This window comes from Rutilus rutilus (genome assembly GCF_951802725.1).
Source record: "Rutilus rutilus genome assembly, chromosome: 16".
Taxonomy (NCBI): Eukaryota; Metazoa; Chordata; class Actinopteri; order Cypriniformes; family Leuciscidae; genus Rutilus; species Rutilus rutilus.
The window spans coordinates 20854558-20869838 of NC_140224.1; the positions used below are offsets into that span (position 1 = coordinate 20854558).

The following is a 15281-nucleotide window of genomic DNA, read 5'->3' on the forward strand; positions in this document are numbered from 1 at the left end:
CAATCTGCAGTAGTTTTTATTCAACCGTTTTAATGTAATTAATATTGCATAAACAATTAAAAATATACAATTTATAAATATAGATGTGTAATGTATTAACAAAGTATAAATACAATGTATAAACAAATAGACAATAGGTAAATAAATAGGTACAACTAGTTTATGCGTTAACTTGAACAGGTTCCATCTTGAACAAAATGGAGACATTTATGTTAACATGCTTTCTGTGTCGATTTTTAGTCTTTGGCATCTGCTATTCCTCCAGCGGTGATGGCAAAAGTAGCCTCGCTTTCTGGCATGTCTGGGCTGTAGAAAAGCAGAGGTTTGGTTGCATTTAAATCAAATGATAATCAAATCTATAAATAAATGTACACATGCATAACTTGTGCATTGTATGTGTTCTTTTTATATTAGTTGAGAAACAAAAAGAGAAAATAGTAACATTTTACTATAAGGAAGGAGGCATTGTTAACATTAGTTAACTACATTAGTTAACATCAACTGACCATTAAAGGTGAACTAAGTAACTTTTTTATCTTAACCGAACAGCTTCGGAGTCATTGGAATGGTTATATGACTGTTTTCGGGTTGAATGGTGGTCTTCTCGCACCCCTCGAGCGCCTGTGAGACGAAAAACCACCCTTGCAACTTTGGGGCGGCGGGCCGCCGGCCGCAGCATCAGGAAGTTATCGCGTGATATCAGGTCTCGCGATGTAACAAACTGCTTGACGGCACTGCACACATATACTATCTAAACATTTATATGCTAGCCTTCTGTGTATTATACATACCTCAGTGGACATGGCTCCGTGCGTTCGCCGGGTTCTTTGAAAACAAATGCACATGACCAGCGGGAGAAGATGGGACGAGCCAACGAGTTTTAACGACAGTGTTGTCAAATATCTATTCCGAAGCTGTAGGGGGAGCTCTATAGAGAAACCCGCGAGCAAAAAGCGAGAAAACAGCGAAGAAGTCGGCAAAGCTGCATAATGCAGCTTTAAAAATATTTTTAAAGCATAAAATAATCTAGGTTATGATGTTAATTTGATAATTTACTAATACATTATTAAAATCAAAAGTTGTATCTGTTAATATTTTTTAATGGACATGAGCTAACATGAACTAACAATGAACAGTTGTATTTTTTATTAAAAAACATTAACAAAGACTAATAAATACTGTAACTATTTATGTAATGTAATGCTCATTGTTAGTTAACTAACATAAAGTAATGGAAACTTATTTTAAAGCGTTAACGAGAAAATCTTGAAATTACCTATCAAATATTTTGGCAATTCTCAACTCAGCACGTCCTTTCCTCAAGCTGATGCGTGTGGTGGAGGCATGCGCCAGTATGTGTCCTCCAATGGGCTTTTTGGGATCTGCTTGAAAACTAAGATCATAATAATCAGTTTAAAATTCCCCAACATTCCCTTTCCTATTTGTTTTGTGTTCCTACTTACGTCATTCCAGCCCCTGGATCTGCAGTCATCTGGTTGGTAACAAACACTGCCACGTTGTACTCTACAAGCGATAGATATTATTGATGAAGTTAAGTTCAGAAAAATGAAGTTCACAAGTTAAAATCATGAGCTTGCTTCATTGAAGATAAGACTGACTACTATCAAGTTCTATGTCAGGTCCATTATGTAGTAGTCTCTTCTTCCCATTAATTTATAAAACAGAAGATGATTTTTACAGAACCTTCAGAGATCTTCTGCAGTCTGGAGAGCATTTGTGCAAGCTTCTGCTGTCTCTCAGCCAGCTCGCCTCTTCCAGAGAAGTCCACCCGGAACAGAGCCATGATTGAGTCTATTATCTGTGAAAAATGTATTGTTGAAGGCCACAAGATCAAGTAAAATCGCTTCCTAAAAATATAAATCTCAGAACGTTTACAATGATAGGATCAAGTGTTTTTCTTCTATCTCTCAGACGTACCAGAAGCTTGAAAACACCTCCTTCCTCATGAAACTTGGCTGCAACAAAGTCTAATAATTCCATCTGATGCTCGCCTATGAATGAAAAAGATAATAAAAAAAAATTAACAAAAAATGTATGAAGAGCCTGTTAAAATCCAAAGTAAAGCGACATTTCAAAACTTTAAGTAAAAAAGTTCAGCTTTAAAAAAAGAGGGAAGTTCTTACTGGTATATGCACGTGCATATAACACATTATCCAGTACAGCTTCATGATCCACATTGAATCTGTCAGCTATGTCCTTCAGCCTCTCAGGCCGACTGGTGTTCACAATTATTAAGGAGAAAAGGGATTCTCCATATTGTATAGGTTTAGAAAAATCCATTTGACACAAAGAAAGCAAGTGCAGAAATGATACAAGGTGTTTTCAGAATCAATGAAGATGACCTTTCCTCCTGAATAGCCAAATTCACCAGGAAGCTGAGCGGTTACTTGGGAAAAGGAGAAGGAGAGTGACATTAATGGTCTAAAATTACAATTAAATTGGAAATATACCATTTATACAAAATACATTATTGTTCTTACCACACATTGTGTGAGCGAGTTGAGTCTTTCCAGTTCTGAATTCTGAAGGTACGGGAAAGGATTCACAAAGACAAAAACATGTAATTTTGGTAGAACTGATGTATGGGAATATGCATTTAATTCTGGTTGATAATCATAACACCACCCTACCACCAAAAGCCTCAGTAATGGCCATACTCTCCACACCTCCTCCAAGGAGTTTGCTAAACAAAATATGAATAAAGCATTTCTTCATTAATGTGTAAAATAATGACTTTATTTATGACTTTTATCAGACAAAATGTTCAGCCCTGTCTGTGTAAAACAACAGGTAGGTTTTAGTATGAAGCCCTAGCATGACATGGGGGGAAATTTTGTTCCCACAACTTATTAATTTGTGGCCATATTTTTGAACTCATTTTAGTTAAATCATGGCCAAGATATCTATGATATCCCCCCTCCATGTCATCAGCAAGGCTCAGTATTTTAGAGCTATAAACATGTTATTTCTTACTCAAACTCCAAACTGCCAGTTGTGACGTGGAACACTTGCTTCCTTTTTATAATGTAATCAGATGCTGTCTGAAATCCACATGTCTACAAGAAAGACGACAAAATTGTATACATTTACTATAAGATTAACTCTATACAACTGAAAAATATGTATTATGCTAACAAATTACGGGAATTCACATCAAATTACCATCAACTTTCCAGCAGCTTCCTTTATTTTGTCCACTTTAGCCTCAGACAGTCCCTTTACATTACAGAGAGCACGGCGTGTGGTCATCTGGATGCCTTTCACAGTACAAATCCCTACAGACTTCAGTTTCTTAATGTCAGCCATGTTCTTAAGAGAAAAGGTTATGAATCAGTCACTGTCATGATGAGATTATCATAACTTTTTTATAATAACATTAGTTTACTTACAATGCCATGTTTCTGTAAGAGCTCAATGTCTTGAAAAAAGGACTCCTAAGGGGGTTTTATAGGAAATTAATTCGTCATTTATTTGTGTTATACACAAACAAACTAGTAAAAGACAAATGGGTATGTCTAATTTAAGTTGTATATTTTCATTGAATGCATTTTGAAACACGTAATATTTAAACACAAGACATCACGACTCAGATTTGATTGGCTGGCTCATAGAAATGAATGTGAATCACCTCATCTTCTTGGTACCCCGACTCATCCTCCAAAGCCTGCTCTTCCAAAACTTTCATTCTATGGATGATTTAAAAATAAAGTTTACAATTGAATACATCGTCTTCGGCGGCTAGTTAGCGAAGTCATTCGGTAATTATCTAAGTTAGGCTTACACTTTAATTAGCTAGTGTTAACTGTTAGCAGCCCCGTTTCAAAAGAACTGCTGGTCTTAACTCTCGCTGTGGATGTCACATAAACAGTTATAGTGTCATGTTCCTCGTCATAAGGGTGCAAAATAACTTTTTTGGACAAAAATAACTGAATGTAACGTTAAATGACATTTTACCTCACGTTTATTCCTCAGAGAAAGCTGACAGAAACTGCTCAAATCAGTGATCTCGCGCCAAGTGACACTTCAGGTCTTCAGCGCGCGCTGCGCATCTTTTCCCGCGCTCTGATACTGATAGTAATGAATGCACATTAAAGTTTCAGGGTGTTTATTTTTTATTCTTTTTTTAAACCACTACAACTACTACTTATAATACATAAAAATGGTTCTGTTTCCTCTATTTTACCAAACCGACCTGAAATGTAAAAAGTTTCTTATGAACCTGGTGGCAGTCTGACAGGCCAAGCACACTGTAGCTGATTTTTAAACCTAAATCTAAACCTAAAACTGTTTTCAAACTTTTACCAGGCCTTTTATTTTAACTTTTTTTTTTCTACGTTCAAATTCATGTATCCTACTTTATTCTCCCAAACAAAAAGTAAAATATTCATAAATCTTTTCTATATTTGTCTGTAAATGATTAATGTAATTTTTTTTTTTTTTTTTACGATCTACAGGACTCTTAAATTGACGTCATTCCTCATTGTTGCGTCATTTCCACCTATTGAAACTGGAAAATGGGAAGGACCATGTTGCATTCGGAACCGCATACTAGTATACTACTCATACTACGTTTACCATATATGTCTATGACAGAAATATTAATAGTAGTAAGCGGTTCCGAATTCAACAATTGATTTTATGAGGAAAACTTTGTTGAGTGATAATCTGTAGGAATATATTTTATTCCTTGTTAAATGATTTTTAATGTTAGGTTGAGGTAACCTAAGCTATTTTTCTCAATCATCACTGGAGTGTCCAACTGAAATGTGTGACATTTGCATGAATAAGTGAGGCACACGTCACCTTCTCTTCTATGTCGCTTCAAAATACGAAGGTCATTCTGTAATATAAAGTATACACAAAAGAAGGACAGAGGAGCACTTGTTTTTATTCCCATCAGGTGGAGCAAACAGGATCACTCACTATTGAAAGTATTGTTTTAAAACATTATTTCTCAAATATTTCACAATGATTCTACACACAGTATGGCTTTTTCTGTGGAATAACACTGCAGAAGCTTTGCATGATGTTAGTTCTACCTGTAAAAGACACTGTTGGTAGAGAACTACTTCTTGAGGTTTTAACATTTCTCAACCAAAAACAAGAAATAACCATAATTTGTAGACAGAGAAAATTCCACAATCAACATTGGCTTTGCGTGCCCTCATAAATATTACAGATCTTTTACATGCTGTTATAGATTCTCTACAATGTCAGTGTTGATCCGGCATTACAATGACCAACATTGTACCGTAAACACTCTTAGAAATATAATGCACCTACAACACAGCCAAAATATTCCCAACAGATGCCATAGTCTCTCTCTGAAAGACATGTTATTAGATAGCTATAATAAAAAAGTAAAAGGTCAGAGCTTGGACATCAGTCTATGCAGAATGTTTTTGTGAGAAAGGCAGAGAGAGAGGGAAGTTCATAAAAAGTCATCAAGATCTCCATTGTACAGAATCTATACAGGGTAATGACTTCTTGATGTTGACCAACCACAGCATCTTCTTTTCTCCAGTTCCTGCTCCCTCTCTCTTTCCCCTTCTTCTACAACTCATGGATGTTACATTATATACATCATCACAGCTTTCCAGGAGCAGGAGGCATCATTCCAGGCATTCCTCCAGACATGCCGGCATTTGGACCCAACAAAATCTATTAAAAGCAGGAAAATGACAAAACAAATCAGAAATTAATTTATACTTTAATGAAAAAGAAACTTAAAAAACATTCATAAAAAAAAAGTGTTTATATATAAATATGAAATAATAAATAATAATATATTAATAATAAAAATATGTATTTTTTACAAAAGGCATTTCAATGAAAAGACACTGAACATGTTAACCAAAGATTTGTAAGAGAAGTGAAGACTGCTTTACATTATTTAGATGAGGGAGTGACAAAGAAACATGAAATAACGCAAAAATACAGTAGAACGTTGTGGCAAGCAGGACGGGGCCAAGAGAACGACGTGAGCCTTGTATCTCTCACGGAGGAGCAACGGAAGCATAAAGGGAGGAGCGACGACAGTGAAGGACGAGACAGGACCAGGCCTGGACACTTGCGTTATGTTTTGTTTATGTGTGTGAGGCAGTCGTCCGTGAGGGGCTGCCACTTTTACTTCCGTTTTGTGAATCGTGACTATATGTTATATATGTACTATGATAAAAAAAATACTTTTTTACTAGATACTAGATTTTTACTTTAATACTAGATTTTAATCATAGAGCTCACCCCTAGTTAGGTGGGTATGATATCACAAGGAAGGTTTATATGCTGGACTTTGGTGCAATTTACCTGTCTCTGCTGTTGTAATTGTTGTTGTTCCAGCTGTAACCGCTCAGTCTCAAAGACAACCGGCAGAACCAGAATCATAAAGGAAGTGGTGCCGACCCATAGAGCTGAGCGGGAGAAACTACAAGAGAGCACAATATGGAAAAAAAGATGCTGAAATGTGTAGCCTAAAAAAAATCATCATGTGTAGTAGAATTGACTGTTTTAATTGTAAGGTCAACTGACAGCACCCCACCTGTAAAGTTTTTTGGCTACAGATAGCGAACACTGTGCGGATACTTCAGCTGCAGATCGCAGTGATTCTGGAAACATCTCCGTGAGACCCCACAACCTCTCCAACATGGTTTCATCCAACTGGGAGAGAAGAAATAAAAGCTGGAGCATCACATCAGAAAATGAAGTCTCTAAAACGCACGCCACCAGCCAAAATGGCAACTCAGGACACACTGAAAAAGCTTATTCCTCACAAGCATGTAAAAGCTGAAGGTTTCTACTGACAGTGTGCAATGGAATATACTTTGTGTATGTGAAATGGTAACATTGATATTAAAAGGGCAGACGCTATAACCTAAGAGTAATTTATTTACAATAAATGATGTGTGTGTGTATATATATATATATATATATATATATATATATATATATGTGTGTATATATATATATGTGTGTGTATATATATATATATATATATATATATATATATATATATATATGTGTGTGTGTGTGTGTGTGTGTGTGTGTATATACATATGAATAATCACACTATTATATTATATAATTCATTAAATATATATATATATATATATATATATATATATATATATATATATATATATATATATAATTTTCTAAGATAAATAATTATTTGACTTGTCACTTGTGCAGAACAAATGTCTGAAATAAAAAAAAAGGGGAAAAGTGAGAGAAATCCTCAAAACTGCTAACGTTACGCGGCTCTTCAATTCATGCCAGTTTGGCCACCGGCTAAATAGCTAATATTCACAATGCCAGCACCAAACAAGCTTTGGTCTGTTTCTTCACATTGTCCAATATCTTTATAATTTTATTGAGGTCAGTCAAAATTGTAGAAGCAATCGAGTACCTCTTCATCTTCATCATCTCCCTCGATCTCGTCTTCGGGCGGTCGTGTCTCCACACGGCCAGAGTCTGGAGACAGCTCCTGGATGGTAGCCATTTAAAATATGACGCAAGTCTATAAGCTTTAAATTATAATTGTGAATAGACCACAATGGTGTGTTACAGCTTCACAATGAATTAGATGCAGAGAGCACGCATTGAAACCTGAGGTCACTTGGGTTACATGTGAGACGGATGTACTTCCCCGGTTCCTTGTAAGGAAGCACAACGACATAATGACGCCTATCGACAGGGAGGTCTTACTGCAGCTCTTGATTGCGTAGCAGTGGACGATGAAATAGTGGAAGATTGCGCTCACTGACACAATTCCCCTTACTTTTAATAAGAAGTGGAAGAGGAGACCAAAATCACCTACTTTACACGTCATTGCACCAAAAAAAGGAGAAAGAATGCCTATGTGGGAGTTTCGAATCAACAGATCATTTATTTGTTTGTCTTTTTTATTCAAAGTAACACTTTTGGTTTTAATACTTGGATGAAACAAACTGCATGCCTAAAGACGTTTTTATGTTAAGTGAAAGCATGTGTTTCATTCATGGTCACAATTGTAATCAATGGGAAACTACACGGTTAAAGTTAGTGACCAATACATTGTTTCAGCAATTTTGTGGGGGAAAGAATTGCTAAACAATTATTATTATAATTATTATAATTATTATTACTTTTACCTTGGTTCATTTTTATGTAACAATAATGTGTAAATACAATGTGAATCAGTTAGTTAATTGTTCGAAAATAAGGGTCTGTCTGTGTTGCCCCATTGATCACAAATATGCTCACATGTGTATTGTAATCATGATATATAGGAAAAAGAGATTACCTTAATAGCCTTAAAATAAAGGCATATGTATAAAAATTGGCAGCTGTATGAATGTTTTACATATGCTTGTTGTACATGTGTTTTACTTTTATGTAGCTTTTCCATACAAATTTCAACATTTAAAGGGATAGTTCAAAGTATTAAAGTATTAAAATGTTGTCATCATTTACTCACCCTGGAACATGTTGATTCTTTCTTCTGTTAAACACAAAATAAGATATTTAAAGGATGTTGGTAACCAGACAGTTGACAGCACTCACTGACTTAGTTATTTTTATTTATTTATTTTTTCTAGGTAAGTCTATTATGGGTGCCGTCAACTGTTTGATTTAAGAAACTCATATTTGGAACAACTTGAGGGTTAATTAAGTATGACAAAATTTAAAAAATTGGAATTTAAAAATCCCTTTAAAGGAATTGAAATGTTAAAATGATATAATAGGCCTACAAGCTTAAAAAAAAAAAAAAAAAAAAAAAAAAAAGATTAGCATGTACTAACTTAAAATGAAATAAACTTTTATTAAGAGATTTATTATCCTTATATAGGCCTAATTTTTTTGGGACGGTATATTCTATTTAATGGAATTAAACGGCTGTGCGCACACCGTGTAAATATTATTGACAGTTTGCACTTTCATTGTAAAATACATCAACTCTTTTTTTGGACCTTATAAACATAAACATAGACCTGAATGTCACTGGGATTAAATGGGTTAATAAAAAGAAGTTTCACAAGGTTGTTGACTGATATTTTTGTGCGCTGAGGTCCCGCCCTCATTCTTAAAGGCTTGAGTCATCTTGTGTGTGTGTTTTTTATGAATGAAAGGATCCAGCCCGCTGATGGAGGACTGATTCCGGGAAAAAGGCGTTTAGCTCTCTAGTCCGTCTAAACACGGGCCGTGCTGCGATAACGTACATGTCAGTCGAAATACCGGACCAGCAGTGAGAATCGTGGACAGATCCATATTCATCTTCGTTTAAAATTAGCGAAGAGGGGGAAATCAACACCAGGCAAGATTTTCTATTTTTTTCCTCCTTTCGACATTTGTTTACACTAAGGAAACGGAGGGGTGTTAGCAAAGCTGCTGTAGTACATGCAGTCAGTGTTTGTTTTAACATAATATCCACAATTGATACTGTTATAGCTTAAATGTTGTATTAAGATGATTTGGAGTAGTATATTATACATTTGAATACTATTAGTCATCATGAGCTCATATCGCGTGTGTTTTTATCACGATGTTAGGTGTAGCAACAAGCTAACGCGTAATAAGGAAATAGCTGCGTAGTAGATGTCGTCGATTCAGACCGTTAAAATGTATAAGCTTTATATATACCGTATATGTTTATCAGCATGTTTTATGTATTATGCTTAGGAACTACGCTAAACGTGTATGTTGTTTACTATGAGAAACGACTAGTCAGCAATGTCTTGGTTTGGTTTGAACTGGAAATATGTCAAACGAATTCCTACGTTGCCACGCCGCTTTATTATGTTTTATTTATAAGGTTACTCGGTTATTTTAAATATTTAGGTTAAATTGTCGCTGTGTACGTAACGCAATATTTAGTTTGGAGCATGTAACGTTAAACTGAAGACGTTTGGGGGGAAACGACAGCCCAAGACTTTTGTTGTTCACTAAATCGTCTATCTGGGGTTTATTAGAGATCATTTTAAATGTGAGTGGTAATATTTGTTGTGACTATGTAACGTAACTGGGAATTTTATCAATTTTGTAAAACATGAAATGTGAAAAGAAAGTAAGGAGCTGCTGCGAAGACAGGAATGGAGGACTTGTGCTGAATCACTGTGACTCTGTGGAAAAGCTCAGGCGGTTATTTGAGGCAGCTCGCGGATGATAGGTGCACTTCCCACACATGACGGGAAACTCATGGTCAGCAGCGTTTACTTCTTCATCTGGACTTTGACCAGGCATGATTCACTGTAAAGAAAAAAAAAAAGTGCTACAGTTTGGATACGGGAAGTCTAGATTTAGAAAATATGGAAACAAGAATTGTAACCCGCCACGATGCATTAACAGCTATGACGTCGATACACCTGTTCGGGTCGACCAATTATGGATTTTTTTGATGGCTGATGCCGATATCTTAAAGATACAAAGCCGATATATTATATCACATTATTTATTTAAAGATAGTAAATAGCACGCATAACAATTGCTGCAATTACATTTTTTGAAATAATTAATTGGAAAATGAATCAATATTTAAAAAAAAAACATTAATAATGAATCTGTAAAATAAACATTTTACACCAAGGACAATAACTATAACAATATAGTAATCGTTTTAAAAATCGAGTCCACACTAAAACTATAACGATAATGAAAATAATTTTCATAATGATTTTTTTTTAATCCGCATCTGATGAATGATAAAAACAAAACATTGACAGCCAATCAATCAGAATTCTTCCTGATTTAAAGAGCCAGAGTATTTAAAGGGCAGACTGCAAAACTGCAGCACAAGCTTAAACAGAACCATATTGGTGTGGATGTGAATATAGTTATCGTTATTGTTCTTGGTGTGAACTGGCCTTTATACTTCAACTTCTTGATTCTTTATTATAGTATTTTTCAGAAATAAAGAAATCTTTATAAAAAAAAAAACTGCCGGAAAAAAAAAGCCAACTATCGACAGATATCGACTAAACTAATTATCACATCATGGTGCATCTCGCATAGCAGACTGTCATTTCTGTTGTATAGTAATGCTGTTATGTCAGTGTACATTTCTTCAAGCGGAAGATGCCACTGTCACTTAATGAATTTGTTTAATAGAATAACATTTTAATAAAACATTTGAGTCATTGAAATTGTTTTTATGAAAGTAAGGCACTCAAGGCTTTTTGCAGCATTGTGAATATAGTCGGTTCAATGTGTCGAGCCTTTAGCTTTGACATTGGGTCTTTATATAACATTTGTTAATCTGTTATTTTTGGTATTTACAGGTTTCAGGGATACATTCAGGGATACATAAAACCAGACAATGACTTCAGACGGCAGAGCTAGTAAAGCCCTCAAGGTAAAGATAATTTTACTGAATACACATTTTTTTGTCACACACTGAGAAAATACCGTAAAATGCTACAGTAAAAAAACGGTTAATTGGTTACCTTACCATGTACACTTAAACTGTCAATTGTGTGTCGGCGCCAATAGCCTCATTGGCAGCGCACAGACAAACAGCGCAGTTGTGCTTCGGGCGTCCCGAGTTCGAGTCCCGGCTCGTGGACCTTTCCCGATTTCCCGATCACTGTTTATGATCACACATCATTATATTTTATATATTTATTTTATTCTCATTTATGTTATTGGTAATGTACATTATATTGTTTTGTGTTACATTTTCTTTAGTGTTTACTGCATTGTTTTAGTGTCAGGTGTGTTACGCTGATGGTGTTTTTGTGTGTGTGTGTGTGATCCTGTGCATTGTCTATATACAAATTCTGGCCATGTTTTATGGACCAGCCACTTATGATGAACTCTGATGAACAATCTGTATTATTATGGTGGTTATCAGTACGACTTGGGTATATTAACATTAAATCACTTAATGAAATATACAGTTATAAGCTGAAAAAATATCCCCCAAAAAGTAAGCTATTTTCTGTGATTCATTAGCCGCAATAGGTAAATAACTAGAAGAATAAGGTGCAAGGTAAACTGTAAAACTATTTCCGCTACAAACCAGTGTGTTTATGAATATGATAATAAATTAAAATAATATAAGAAATACCAGTTTTTAATATCTGGCAGCATAAAGGGCTGTTTTCGTACAGCTAAAATAACGAAGCGGATGACAACGGAAGCCTTGCATTCAAGTTACAAATAGCCGCGACTGTTCTCAAGTTAAAAAATAAGGTGGATACAGGCACCACTATTACATACCGCAATACCTGAAACATTTTAACTGTATTTTTCTGGCAACCACAGAAATTTAACTGAAAAATGTTGTTGTTTTATATGCAGTGGCATGGAAATGTAATGGAAATGAGTTCAAACCTATAAACTCACTAAAAAGCATGATCATTTTTGGTAACACTTTACAATAAGGTTCATTATTTAACATTAGTTAACTATTTTAGTTAACATGAACTAAGAATGAACAATACTTCTTCAGCATTTATTAATCTTAGTTAATATTACTTTCAACATTTACTAATACGTTATTAAAATCAAAGGTTGTATTTGTTAACATTAGTTAATGCACTGTGTACTAACATGAACAGCTATATTTTTATTAACAAAGATGAATAAATATCGTAACAAATGTATTGCTCATTGTTAGTTAACACGTTAACTAATGAACCTTACTGTAAAGTGTTACCGAATATTTGCAGTGAATATTTTTCTAGTCGATTCTTATTGGATCTAAAATATCACTTATAAATTGTGGCTATTAAATGATCTTTGAAACGAAATCTTTAACCCTGATAAAGCTTCATACAACTGTCCCATTGTTTCAGGTGAAGAGGGAATGCGGCGAGAACGTCCCAGTGCTGAGCGACAGCGAGCTCATGTCACTATCGGTGCGCGAGCTCAACATGCACTTACGCGGTTTGTCACGCGAGGAGGTGCAGAAGCTGAAGCAGAGGCGGCGCACGCTGAAAAACCGCGGCTACGCGGCGAGCTGCCGGGTGAAGCGCGTGTCCCAGCGAGAGGCCCTGGAGCAGCAGAAGAAGGAGCTGCAGCGGGAGGTGGAGCGGCTGGGCGCAGAGAACGCAGGCATGAGGAGAGAGCTGGAAGGGTTGGGTGCTCGTCTCGCTGCCCTCCAGCGCTTCGCCAGAGGTTTGGAATCTGGAGGAGGCAGTCTGCTCGCCACCACACCCCGTCTGAACACAGCCTCCGTCATCACCATAGTGAAGACACCGCAGCAGGTGCACACCCCTAGAGAGCAGGGAGCATCCTAGAGCCCCACGCTCGCATGGAGACGCAGACACACATAGGTACACAGTATGATCGCGACCGACCGACAGACAGACAGACAGACAGACAGGACCATGTATACTCACATATACAGGAAGAAAAACAAGTACCACTTGGGAATTACAGATTCACTTACGTATATAAACACACACAGACTGAATATACAGTCTAATAAATGTCCAAGAATAATCTCAGTACTGTTGTTGTGGCCTCGAATATCATGACAAGTGCAGAAGTCTGCACAAAGCTATTGCTAATGATAGCATTATGCTATTTCTATGCCCATTACTGTGCTTTCTGGGTGGTGATACTTTAAAATAGTCCTAAAACTTGTTATCATGTGGGACCACCAACATTTCAGAAGCTGGTTAGTTTTGCTGGAATATCTCCTTGGTATTAATGTATCATCATGGGACTAGAGAACTTGCAGAACTATTGATACATGCCATTTATATATATTTTAATGTTTGTATAAAAGACAAATGTTCAACAACAGACATAAAAGCTATTTTATTTGTGTTCCAAACAAGATGTTTGAAGGTAATTAGTGCTGTGATCTGTCTATATACTACTTCTGTTTGACTAGTTTGGGGTCATTCTTTTAATTATTGTGTTTTTTTTTTTGTTGTTGGTTTTTTTTTGTTGGTTTTTTTTTTTTGTAATGTTTACTTGTTGTAATGAGTTATTAGTTTAGTAATGGTAAGGTATAAAGCCCCATTACTTGTAATATGATTCAGTATGTGTGAGGGTCATATTTGTACTAATATTAGAGCGACTTGTTTGTAGTGGTATTTTTGTATTTAAAACCAAGACCATATATATTATTTGCTATTTATGATTAAAAAAACGTATCTGAATATTTTGGAAAGCTGGAATATTAAAAAAAATACCATTAGAAGGAAAAGAGAGTGGAAGGGGAATCTGTGGAAGATGTGAAATTAGAGAAAAATACGGAAGAGAGGAGCCAGAAGGAGAAGTGAGCACTTGTGGCTCACATGGGAGGGAAAAAAAGGAGGATAAGAAAGTGACAGAAGGAAAGTGAAAGACAAAAATGATATCACATGTACATTAACCCATGGTTGTTGAGATGACTCTTGCTAACTACATGCCTGGTTTATTCCAGTAAACGGGGTAATGCTGTATGATCAGGTAACGTGGATATCTCTGGTGATTTTCTAATTAAGTGTAGTTAGCGATGTCATCGTCAGTACTGAGAATCTAACCTGGTAATATCATGCCCATGACACTTGTGCTTCAGAACAATGTGCCGAATGTTTTGTAAGAGGGCAGAGCACACACACACACACACACAAAAAAAAAACTATTGACGTTTGTATTTATTATCTGTATTTTTCTATGGTAAATTCATTGTCTATTTTATATCATTTAATTGAAATAAATGTTGTATATATTGTACATAGAATTACATGTGTTCATTGAGTGAAAACTATCGCACAGATATTTACAGACAAAATTCTTTATTGTTTCCTAGGTCAGAGCATCAAGGGAAAAAAATAGAAGCAAAATCTTTGACATAGTAATACATAATGCTCTGTTTCAAATAACATGACAGTACAAATAATGTCTTAGTGTAACTTCAAAATATGTTTCCACAAAATATATATATATTTTTAAATGTAATAGCGTTCCTATGTTACTTTAAACCACTCTCTGAATAATAACATACACATTGATGGTACACAAATAGCTTGCCAAAATATTCTAAATATACAAAACTGCTTAGTGCAAGTTATAATAACGTCTATATTATTAAAAGAAGCCCCTCCCCTTACAAAGAAAACACTGCAAAACACTAACATAACTATAAGCAGGTACCATACATACATACTCGTACTTGGTTCCAGCTGCATTGTGTTTATACTGGCCTCTATTGTACCAATAAAAGCGTAGGACAGTTAATAAGTAACTCCAAAGACATACATAACCAACCGCAAGCTTCACGCTGGTTATCAAGGGCCTACGGCTATCTGAAGAGGTAAAGCGCAATGGCGGAAGCTTCTAAAGAATGG

General features: G+C 35.6%; 3 protein-coding genes across 4 annotated transcripts; 1 reads left to right on the forward strand and 2 right to left on the reverse strand.

Moving 5' to 3' along the window:
* Window positions 1-21: 21 nt before the first annotated feature.
* On the reverse strand, window positions 22-4088 carry dmc1 (DNA meiotic recombinase 1). Its single transcript, XM_084434699.1, has 14 exons — window positions 3976-4088; window positions 3650-3707; window positions 3411-3455; window positions 3184-3330; window positions 2995-3077; window positions 2652-2704; window positions 2502-2543; window positions 2335-2407; window positions 2145-2236; window positions 1939-2012; window positions 1705-1819; window positions 1464-1524; window positions 1277-1393; window positions 22-306 (listed from the first exon to the last, which is right to left on the reverse strand). Exons 2-14 carry the CDS (start codon window positions 3704-3706, stop codon window positions 237-239), a joined length of 1029 nt encoding a protein of 342 aa, XP_084290825.1. The 5' UTR covers window position 3707; window positions 3976-4088; the 3' UTR covers window positions 22-236.
* An 801-nt stretch (window positions 4089-4889) lies between these two features.
* Window positions 4890-7778, reverse strand: tomm22 (translocase of outer mitochondrial membrane 22 homolog (yeast)). Its single transcript, XM_084434700.1, has 4 exons — window positions 7427-7778; window positions 6560-6678; window positions 6328-6445; window positions 4890-5682 (listed from the first exon to the last, which is right to left on the reverse strand). Exons 1-4 carry the CDS (start codon window positions 7517-7519, stop codon window positions 5608-5610), a joined length of 405 nt encoding a protein of 134 aa, XP_084290826.1. The 5' UTR covers window positions 7520-7778; the 3' UTR covers window positions 4890-5607.
* Window positions 7779-9017: 1239 nt separating this feature from the next.
* maff (v-maf avian musculoaponeurotic fibrosarcoma oncogene homolog F) lies at window positions 9018-14667 on the forward strand. Of its 2 annotated transcripts, none has more exons than XM_084435191.1 (3): window positions 9018-9313; window positions 11274-11347; window positions 12792-14667. In XM_084435191.1, the coding sequence occupies exons 2-3, from the start codon at window positions 11312-11314 to the stop codon at window positions 13233-13235; spliced, it is 480 nt and encodes a 159-aa protein (XP_084291317.1). In that variant the 5' UTR covers window positions 9018-9313; window positions 11274-11311; the 3' UTR covers window positions 13236-14667. The 2 variants fall into 2 exon arrangements, with proteins under 2 accessions (XP_084291317.1, XP_084291318.1); XM_084435192.1 differs by lacking the exon at window positions 9018-9313 and adding an exon at window positions 9339-9401.
* Window positions 14668-15281: the final 614 nt, after the last annotated feature.